The 11,310-nt window shown below is 39.0% G+C and overlaps 1 protein-coding gene across 2 annotated transcripts in view; it reads left to right on the plus strand.

The window, feature by feature from the left end:
- rnf8 (ring finger protein 8, E3 ubiquitin protein ligase) overlaps positions 1-7,858 on the plus strand; it is a 9,860-nt gene extending 2,002 nt beyond the window's left edge. Inside the window, exons 3-9 of one of the 2 annotated variants that reach the window (XM_046061296.1) lie at positions 911-1,359; positions 3,556-3,763; positions 4,632-4,694; positions 4,841-4,930; positions 5,025-5,132; positions 5,392-5,596; positions 7,470-7,858. In XM_046061296.1, the coding sequence (XP_045917252.1) occupies positions 911-1,359; positions 3,556-3,763; positions 4,632-4,694; positions 4,841-4,930; positions 5,025-5,132; positions 5,392-5,596; positions 7,470-7,675 (1,329 nt within the window). In that variant the 3' untranslated portion in view covers positions 7,676-7,858. Of the gene's footprint in view, positions 1-910; positions 1,360-3,555; positions 3,764-4,631; positions 4,695-4,840; positions 4,931-5,024; positions 5,133-5,391; positions 5,604-7,469 lie in introns of both variants that reach the window. The other variant, XM_046061297.1, reaches the window with a different exon arrangement.
- Positions 7,859-11,310: the final 3,452 nt, after the last annotated feature.

Genomic DNA, 11,310 nt, shown 5'->3' on the forward strand with positions numbered 1-11,310 from the left:
CCATTTCTTAAAGATATCCATAAAAAGTCTCGTTTAAAGTTTGCCACAAGCCACCTGGGAGACACACCAAACATGTGGAAGAAGGTGCTCTGGTCAGATGAAACCAAAATCGAACTTTTTGGCAACAATGCAAAACGTTATGTTTGGCGTAAAAGCAACACAGCTCATCACCCTGAACACACCATCCCCACTGTCAAACATGGTGGTGGCAGCATCATGGTTTGGGCCTGCTTTTCTTCAGCAGGGACAGGGAAGATGGTTAAAATTGATGGGAAGATGGATGGAGCCAAATACAGGACCATTCTGGAAGAAAACCTGATGGAGTCTGCAAAAGACCTGAGACTGGGACGGAGATTTGTCTTCCAACAAGACAATGATCCAAAACATAAAGCAAAATCTACACTGGAATGGTTCACAAATAAACATATCCAGGTTGTTAGAATGGCCAAGTCAAAGTCCAGACCTGAATCCAATTGAGAATCTGTGGAAAGAACTGAAAACTGCTGTTCACAAATGCTCTCCATCCAACCTCACTGAGCTCGAGCTGTGCAAAACTGATAGAGACGTACCCCAAGCGACTTACAGCTGTAATCGTAGCAAAAGATGGCGCTACAAAGTATTAACTTAAGGGGGCTGAATAATTTTGCACGCCCAATTTTTCAGTTTTTTATTTGTTAAAAAAGTTTGAAATATCCAATAAATTTCATTCCACTTCATGATTGTGTCCCACTTGTTGTTGGTTCTTCACAAAAAATTACAGTTTTATATCTTTATGTTTGAAGCCTGAAATGTGGCAAAAGGTCGAAATGTTCAAGGGGGCCAAATACTTTCGCAAGGCACTGTAGTTGTTAAATATAATTCAACGGCAGCTGAAAAAGACTGTTGCTTATTTTATTTGTTTTTACCTCAGAGTCTCAACGGCGTGTGGGTGAATGGAAACCGCATACCTGCTGAAGAAGCCCATCAGCTGAGGCTCGGAGACTCCATACAACTTGGGGTTCCTGTAATTGGAACCAATGTGGAGTTTGACTACATCCTCGTCCAGCGGCCCCTCAAAGACATTAAACTCTGCCTGGCAAAGGGACATAGAGAGGGTGTTAAAGCAGCCCATGTTCCCAAGAAGCCCAAGAGGAAATTGGCTATGGAAGAAGTTGAGCCTTCTACCTCAAAGCCCAAGCTGTACCGCTGCTCTTCTGCAGACAAGTCATTTGCAAAGCCCTGCCCTCTGTCACCAGTGAAACGCCAGCAGAGGCTCAGTCACACCCAGCCGGCAGAAACTGGACCCAGCAGACTAGTCCAGGAAGTAGACCAGTCCTCGGATTACTCCAGCACTATTTGTGACCTGGACAACTTGCAGATGTAAGCCCCAGTTTGTGCTTGTCATATCTCGTCATTACATTGGAGTCACAGAGCGAAGCATCAGTTTTTCTGAAAGATATATCAGTCAAAATCTTTTGAAAACCCTAAAAGGTTGTTTGACAAACCTTGCTGCAGTTTTTCAGGTATTTTCACATTCCTTGAAGATGTTTCTGTCCAGCTGGATCACAAAGTAATCTAAGGCTGCAAATAACAGTTATAATAGCCAAGGAGGTTATTTTTTCAGTGCCGTTTGTTTGTCTGTCTGTCAGCAGGATTACAGAAAAAAAGTACTGGTCATGGGCCAAGAAGGAAACCCATTTATTACAACCAAAGCACACTTGTTAAGCTAATAGTGAATTGTTATCAACAAGCTACAACGAAAGCTTTCTGTATGTAGTCTAACTGTTTATCTTAATTTGCCACTTACCTTAAAATTTGGCAAATTCTTGCACACTTAGCTGCTGGTTGAGACAAACCAGCCACTCCTCTCTCTACCAGTGGCACCTGTAGATGGTTTATCATAGCGGCAGTAGAGTGTGGAGGAAAGAGTGACGCTGACTCTGTTTTTCAATTTTTCTTCATACTAAATTTCACAATATTATTTATTTTACTGACATTTTGCTGCACTCGAGTCATTGTTTCCAGTGAAATATTATGTGTGAGTGAAAATAGTGACAGCATTAAGTTATATTTCAAATATAATTCTAATCTTGTTCTGAATTTATTATTTAAAGAAATTATAATTGAAAACCACCCAATTCCTTAGTAATAAAAAAAGAACCATGCCGATAAAAGGATGCATAAGATAAAGATATAATCCTAACGCCAGGGGCTTGTACCACAAAGCAAGTTCAACATACATAGGATATGTTTTCATTATCTGGCTTAACTAACCCTAACAGTCACGGTGGGGATAAGCGGTACCACGAAGCAGGTTATCAACTCTGTAAGTCAACCCAGTGTTTCTCAATCCAGCCGTGAGCGCGTTCGGTGTTAGCAGCAGATGACCAATCACAGTCATCACAGCGTTATATTTTACAAACGAAGAGCTCACTGCGGTACTACAGAAATACGACATGGTCTAAGTAACACAGCTGCAGCTGACACGTGCAGAAAGAAAGAAAATAGCCGACAGTGTGAATGCCTAAATGAACAGGCGTAGTCTAATAATGCGTTGATTTGATGTGTTTTTATGAGCTGTATGATCAGCCTTATTCTTTCAGCTCGCCTGTGTGTCAGCGTTTCCACATTAAAAGACACCACACTTTAAAGAACTTCTCGTCTCTTCAAAAATGAGATTAATTTATTTAACACACTCAAAAGTGTTCCAAACATTGTTCTAAATTAATTTCATATAGCAATGCAACAAAAAATCCGTTCATGCCATAAGATGTGGTCAAATAGAGGTTGAATCTCAACATCTAGGCTACTGAAAACTCACCTCATTACCTGCGCCCACATCCGTAAAAGGTTGGGCAGTAGCCTACATGGCCAGTCTCTGTGATAGACTTTAAGATAGCTAATAACCTAAAATAAATAGCGTTCATAATAAAATTTAGTATTTCAGTATCCCTACCAAACTGTTCATTATATTTTGCCTTACATAAGAAATAGCCTATATAAGAAATATGAAACCCGTTTATTTTAATGGCTGCGACAGACTGTGTGAAACGTACTGGAGAACAAATAAAAAAATATGATTTTGATTGACATTTTAAAGCAGTTAGGAGGCTACTGTAAAAACCTGTAGGCCTACAATAACCTAAGGCTTTTAATTAGTCTCTGTAGGATTATATCGCTATAGACAAGAGTTTCTCCACATCACCGCAGCAAACATAAAGTTGCCTATAAAACAGTCTGTGGGATTTCCTACACATGGTGATGTTGTTTTCCAAGAGAGCTGATTGGTCAGTAGGCGGCGTTATTATAGAGTTGATCTCTTATCTAAAGGATTCTCTCAACTACACAATGTGTGACACTATTTTGTAATCCAATCCATTTTGTTTTAATGTTCTACAGATTTTATTAGCAACTTTATCTGAAATGTAGTGTTGATAAATGAGAGATGTAAACTGTGGCTGTAACACACTGTTATATTGTTTGGGTTTCAACCAGCGAGTTAAAGAGACTCACTTTTGTTAGGAGTGGAGTATTTGATCTCCCTGAAAGTATTTCTTCGTTTATTTATGTTTGCAGGTACAGCCAGAACCTTCTGATGCTGAGGGAGCAGGTGGACGACACCCAGAGGCAGGTCGCCTCGCTTGGGGTAGAGCCCCAGAAGGCCGACCCGCTCAGAGAGGAGCATGTCAGGGAGCTGCAGGTTCAGCTGGAGACACTCCGAGCCAAGATGCACCGGATGGAGACGCTAGAGAAGTCCTTCAGTGAAACTAAGAGGCAGCTGGAGGTGAGAGGGTTTTCAGTATTGCATCCAATGTGCAGAATTGAAAATACTACTTCACTTTTAAATGGTTTCTAGATATGCATTACATTTGTCTATTAATGATATACAGTATAAGATAACCATCTGATAAATTCAGATATTATGGCAGCTTTTATCGAGTTTTTGGAAGAAGAACAGCTGGCAAAATAGAGAAAAGTAAAATTTTTATAAATATTGTCATGGTCTTTTAAAGGGTCAGTTCACCCATGTCACAAAAACATCTTAATCCCAGTGGTGTCTAAAGATACACATAGTTTTGGATTTATGTGCTGACGTTTCTGTCATCAGATTGACAGTAATTCTTAAATACTTTAAGCAGCACACATGAGATTCAGTTAAGCACGATTGTATTTGGGTGGCAACAAACGTTTTAAAGCGAGGGTTGATATTTTGAAACCTTAGCACATAAAACTGAAACTTGTCTGCATGGCTGGACAGCTTTAGCACTGAAAAATGTCTTTAGTGATCTGAGTGAACCGAACTGTCTAATAATTCTTAGCTGCAGAGAACTTTAAACTTCTAACTGCTGCATGATTTGAAAATGCAGCTTAAAATAATGACATCAAAGTGAAAGATGTTTGTATTTCACTCATTTTTTCGGTAATGTGGAAATATCAAATAAGGCTGCGTGTGGTAATGTCTTTTTTTTTCTAAAGTTTCTGTTCTGTTTGTGGTGTGAGCCAACAGATTCCAGAATAGAAAAACAAATTACAAAACAGTATGTTATGATGTGAACACATTATTATAATCTGTAAGACCACAGCGTTTGTATGAATTAATGCTAGGCACAAAATATTGTCTTTAATGAAAGTGGAACTTTTTATGTGTGTAGGCCCAGAAAACACAGCAACAAGAGGAACTTTTGAAAAAACAGCTGGAAGAAGCTCTGCAAGAGGTATGCAGCATAAAACTTTTCTTTATAGTTACGCCACAAATACAAGCAACCAGACTAAGGGTTTATAGTGAATTTATAAACATGTTATTGTTGTATGTATGAAATTTACCACTGTTTTTTGATCTGTCTGTTTTGAATGTTCTTAGCAAAAGAAGGTAATCGGTGAACTTGCCCTTTCTCGGCAAGGCTTCGAAGAGATTCTTTTGGCCAAAAACAAAGAGCTGGAAGTGACAAAGGTATGACCATATTAATAACCATCTAAGTATTCGTTTGGCATAGTTTGGCATGGCATCAGCAAAGCTTTATTCATTTATTCATCTATTTTTGTAGGAGGAGAAAGAGAAGGCGAGGGCCCAAAAGGAGGAAGTTGTTACACAAGTGACTGAAGTTCTGGAGAATGAGCTTCAGTGCATCATCTGCTCTGAGCTCTTCATTGAGGTAGGATTAATAATCATATTAGCATGGTGTATATCACCTTTGCGATTCTCATCTGCTGTATCTTACGTACAAATCTTTGTCTCTGATTGGATAGAAATTGCATAGTAAGTACAAAACCTGAATACAGCAATATGGCATTAATGAAAGCAGTGTAAGATACGCCCTTTCTTTTCTCTTTGAGGTGCTTCAGAAGATGGACACAAAAACATGAGCACTATAATAAAATGAATGTTTCAATCTATATTGATATCGTCTACAGGCAGTCATCCTGAACTGCGCTCACAGCTTCTGCTGTCACTGCATCAAGCAGTGGCGTAAAAAGAAAGACGAGTGTCCCATCTGCCGACAGGCCATCCAGTCCCAGACCCGCTGTCTTGCCCTGGACAACTGCATCAACAGCATGGTGGAAAACCTGAGCCTGGATATGAAGGCGAGGCGGCAGACGCTCATCTCTGAGAGGAAAGGTGAGAGGTGCGTCATCAACAGTGTCATTAGTATCCTACAGTTAACAGTTAAGAGAAGCATTTTCTTCCTACTTTTGGTTGTTTTTAAAGAGATAAATAAACAGGACATAAAAATAAAAGGCCTTAAAACAAACAGACAGAGGCTATGTCATACACAATAAGAACCAGTTTACTGTATTATAAAGATTAATATCCTAAATTTACAGAAAAAAACATGGATAACACTAAATACCCAAAGGAAGTTTTCCTTTTTTCAGAGAAGCAAGCTTGTGACCATGATGTCATAAGCTCAGGTCAGTGGACAGCCTTGAAATGTCTCAGGTTGTTGCACAGTGAGTACAGGAACAGATAAGAGACAGTCTGATCATTCCACAGAGAGAAACCCCTGTACAAAATCCCCATTTTGAAAAACTTTTTTATACATTTATACAATACATTTTTCGTGTCTAAGTGAAGTATATGAAGTGAAATTGGACCAATATCTGTCCTAGTTGGAAGTCTTAATACTTGACACAACATATGCTTATATTTTTAAACAATATAGGGTTTGTTATGCCAAAACACTGGTATGTGTACCATGTACCCAATTAGACATGTACTGTTTGAACTTTTTACCATCTGAGTTAGAATATTTAAGTAAATATGTTAACGCAGTATATATCATAATATGTTACTAGTTATTAAAATATGTAGTACATTTATCTCCCTACCCTAGCCCCTAACCCTCAAAATTCAGTTACAGAAACACATCAAAAACTAGTATATGACAGTGATGTTTACTCAGTCAGGATCACACTAATGCACAAGTTGCCACACGGATGGCCCACATAGCATTAATATCTGACTGACCGTGTAGTCACTAGCAATAGTGTGCAATGCCACATTCATCAGATCAAATGACTGGATAGCCTTGACATGTCTGGGTGAGCCCATTGACTAATGTTCCCCTCGCCCTCAGCAATAACCACTAAAGTGTCCTTGTGTGCTTGATCCTCAGCTAGTGTGGCGAATCTGCTCAGAGGCTCTCAAGCAGTTAACGGTGTTATGAGAGTATTGTTACACTATCTGATTTAGCCATCTCTGCTTTATAGCTAGATTTGCTTGTTGGTGGAGTGAGGGAAATAAGTCGAAAATTGAAAAAGTAATTAGGCAAATTTATTTCCGTAGCATCTTTCCCAACCATAGTGACAACATTCTTTACAAATGCACATTAAAGTACAATAACATAAAATACAATACAAGAAATAATTATAGGTTCAAACAGAGATTAAAACACCGTAAAACAAATTTTTTTAAGTCAGCTGAAATGATACCGAGGGGATTTTTTTTTTTACTTACCTTGGTTTAGCTAAAACAGTAAAAGCCCTGTTCGTCTTGAGCCTCGACTGTGGAACTTTAAACAGGATTTGGTTGCCACACTTGTCAAGTCTGGAAACTAAATGCTTGTTTATCAATGCTGCAAAATGATTTCTAATCAAAAACGGCAAGCAGTGTGGTCTGGTCGATCTCAGTCAACATCATGTTGGTTGTTCCTGACTCTTAAAGCATAGCGTGAAATGTTTTGATTTAATGTTTGTAAAAACAATACCAAAAACTTTGAGGACTAGCAACATCACGTATGTTCTTCGCCTTTAGATTAAAAAGGTCTACTCATGATGAGGCTTGAAGGTTGCCCAATTCGCTTTCAAAGGATCAGTGTGGTGATATACAATTTTTTTCTGACTGTCAACAAATCCCCTAAAAAGTCAGCCTTTTTCTTTAAAGTCGTGTAAAGGAAGTGAAAGAAAGAAAAAGTGGCTCAGAGAGAAGGTGTTGCTCTTTCAAATCTCTCTAAAGAGAAACGAAAAAGTTTTCTTTTTCTGGTGTTTTCCAGCTGCTGACTCTGCTCAGGTGATGGTGATCGATGATGATGATGACGACAGCAGCAGGAGCAGCAGCGACAGTGACGGCAGCATGGTGTCCATAGACAGTAGCCTCAGCTCTGTGGTCTCCGTGGACACAGACAGTAGCATCCACTTGGACTCCAGTCCGCCCTACAGCGGTTACTCTGATGAAAGTGTTGATGAGTTTGAGGATTAGCTGTGGGCTGTAATGTGTATCGGACTTTTTGGTGTTGCGTTTCCCTCGAATGTTCCAGGGAATGATTGGGCTCATCGTGAGTCCAAAGGTTTATGTTTTTCTTTTTGTAAAATGATCAGTTGTGTTGTTGTCTTTACTTTCAACTAAAGGAATAAAGTTTCTTCCTATGCATTTTCACACTCATTCCGGGCCTGTTTGTTGTGCTGCACATGTTGACTTTTACCAAGCATTGATTCATTATGTTAATGGTTATAAGGAACTAGCAAACCTTTTGAAATCAGAAGTCTTCATCGTCATCATAATAGTAAAAGTGTTCTTTGATGAAGCCTCACTTCATATGTTGTGATGGTTGAACGCATGAGAGATAGAGAACAAACCTCTGCTGGGAGTGAGAGGACCATACCAGTGTTTTTGTTTGTAGCATGTTAGCATCATGGCTTTATGACTAGCAGTGTCAGGCTGTGGGTCAGTCCACCACTTTTGTCAAGACTGCAGTATCGCAGGAAACGTTAGATGGATTGAGATGAAATATTTTGTACAAATGTTAATGGTATTCAGAGGATAAATCCAAATAACATGTTTTGTTAGTAGAATAGTTTGATTTATGAATAAATACCTGCGCAGCTAATGACATTCCCATCAGCCCCAGCTGTAGGTCTACTTTGCCTTCGAATTAGCATTTGATGTTATCATGCTAACAAGCTGAGCTAACAGCTGTTTGCATTTAGCTCAAAGCACCACTGTGTCTTAAGTACAGCCTCACAGAGTTGCTAATAGGGCTGTAGACTCTTGATCTCATACATTACATTACTGCAGACCATTTTCCATGTCTTTAATGTGTTTTCTTAGCTTTCAGTCATCAGTTGGTTGTAGAATTGACGTACTCGAGAAAGGTAGTGCATCACAGTGTCCACTTCAGCAGTCTTATTGGAAACAATAGCTAATTTAATGTTCATCGTAATGGAGTGCATTCTTCTTAAATTGATCTCCACTTGAAATTTTTACCACAGCGCATTAATGTAGCTTTGACAACAAAAGTACCTGCAAGCTACTGTTAGCTCCCAATAAACTGAATTTAATAGAGCAACCATTTGATCTAACAGAAATCTCCATCAGACATGGTCAACTTGGCTTTTTCAGTTTGTATTTTTATTTTTTTTAAACAATTTAGAAGACAAAAATGTCACAGTATACAAAAATATATAAGAATATTGGTGTGGTCATTTAATCCATTATTTCTGTCATTCTAGAGGTGGATAAAAGGGACCAACTGTGAAAGAGAACTGTAACGTAAAAATACTATAATTCCTGAAACATGGCCAAACTCAAACAATCACAGAAAAGGTCGACATTTTTTCATTGTTGTTATTGTATGTTTCATTCAGCGAGGCCCTACTTTCTATTCATCCCCATGCCCACCTGGGAGTTGCCTCCTCTCCTGGCACACGAGCTGTATAGTGCTTTGCTGAAAGGAGAAAGCATTAATCACTCCCATTGGCAACACTCCAGAGTTTACCTCACTGGTCCTGATTTAAGTAAACAAACAACAGAATGCTTTCACCTTATGAGATTATGTTAGAAATGTTCAGTAGGTTCATTTTAAGTTCACTAGTCAGTAAAAGCTACGTTGTTTTATTTTTATGTAAGGCTTTTTTCTTTGGCCTTTTCAGTGTACAAATAATTAGTGTGCAAGACAAAATACAGTAAAGGGTATCACTTTCTGAAAGTTTTGCCATTCGTGCCACTGGTCTGATGTTATAAGTTATTGACATGGTTGCTATTTAAAAAATAAAGTTTAAGAGATCATCAATCACTTTAACAATATTACACATTTTGATCTGCACATCTACAGTCACTACTGGAGTGGGTGTCATTAAAAATAGATCTTCATCTTGGAGAGAAACTCTTTCTTTTGCTCAGTCCTTCTGTCTTTTAGCAATTACACACATGCTGTGTTGCCTAATGCAACAGCTCACTGTGCTCTGATAGCAATGGAAATGTGATGGCACAGTACTGTACATACTATAGATACATAGTGTTGGTGCTTTTGTAGGGGTGGGCTTTAATTGTACCATAAATAGTCACTGGGTGTGTTCAATACTCCAATATGTATATGAGAGAGCCTGCACTCAATAAGATGTATGAGCCGGTATCCTGCTTCCTGGTATTGTGCAGGTTGGCCCACCGTCACACTTTCACGGGTTACTGGGAGCAGAATGGAGCCATTGTTAATGTTATTAATTCAATTTTATTTATATAGTGCCAAGGTTATCTCATTTTACTTTATAGAGCAGGTCTAGACCGTATAACTTCAGATCCAACAATTCCCACCATGAGCAAGCACTTGGCGACACAGGCAAGAAAAAACTTCCTTTTAAGAGGCAGAAACCTCGTACTGAACCATGACTCAGGCTGGGTGAATATCTGCCTTGACCGCTTGGGGTTTATTAGTAACACCTGTGCTTTTCCTGTCAAAATGTTTGCTGTAAAACCTTGATCTTAATTAGAGAAATACAACTTAAGTAAACTATCATTCCTCATACATAATTTTTACATACATGTATTACAGTTACCGTTACATATAGGTATCAGTCCTAAAGAAAGTTTGACAGCTGGACCAGGCTTCCTCATGCTAAGACAAGTTGATCAGTGAACCTCCACAGTTGTTATGTGGTGCAGATTCAGGGACACCCATCACCGTGACTCATCCCACACTGGCGCTACCCAGAGTGCAACTGGATGAGCAGCTCACAGAGGCAGTTTGCCTGTGCTGTGGATGGCTGATGTCACGCCAGTCCATTAAAGGCGGAGTACGAGGGAAGTGTGTGTCTGTCAGGCCATATTACATGAGGACGACAGTGATGGACTGCCTCAGGGCTACAGTTCGAGCCTCTCATTTCTCCATCCAATTCCTCCATCCGACTCCTGGAGCAACCTTATGTCAGAAACAGCCATCTCTCTCTCTCCACCCTTCCACAGGGGAAACACAATCAGCTTTTGCTGTATCATGTACCTGCTTCCATCCATGCATGGTCATGTGAGAATGTTGCCCAGATAATTAATAGAGTAACTCAAGCTCCAGTTGAAACTATTAGTCAATTAATAGATTGTTCTAACTACTGATTAATTGTTACAGTCATGTTTTTTAAGGAAAAATGCCAAACGTTCACTGGTTGCAGCGTCTCAAATGTACAGATTTTAAAGTAGTAGCTATAGTAGTGAGGATAGTAAACCAAATGTATTTGGGTTTTGTGCTGTTTGTCGGACAAAAAAAGCAATTTCAATAAGTCACCTTGGGTTATGGGACGTTATAACGATGTATATTTTACAGGCAAACAACTGATCGATTAATCTAGATGATGAAATAAACAGCCCTAACAAAATATTAGATCATCAAAGTCTCATCTAAGTGCATCCTCCCACATCCATACAGATAATATCCATTTAGAAATCTTTTGTGGAGCATCTTGCACTAAAGCAAGAGGGGGACAAATCTATGCTATATGTAGTAGGTATGACGTACAGTTTAAAAATGCAATAGCTATTTTAATATACATACACATTGTACTGACCAGTCTTGACTTGTGTGTTGCTTTACCAAAACATCAAACCATACATTCTTACAGATGTCAGAT

The sequence above is a fragment of the Micropterus dolomieu genome, linkage group LG10 (genome assembly GCF_021292245.1).
Source record: "Micropterus dolomieu isolate WLL.071019.BEF.003 ecotype Adirondacks linkage group LG10, ASM2129224v1, whole genome shotgun sequence".
NCBI classification, from domain to species: domain Eukaryota; kingdom Metazoa; phylum Chordata; class Actinopteri; order Centrarchiformes; family Centrarchidae; genus Micropterus; species Micropterus dolomieu.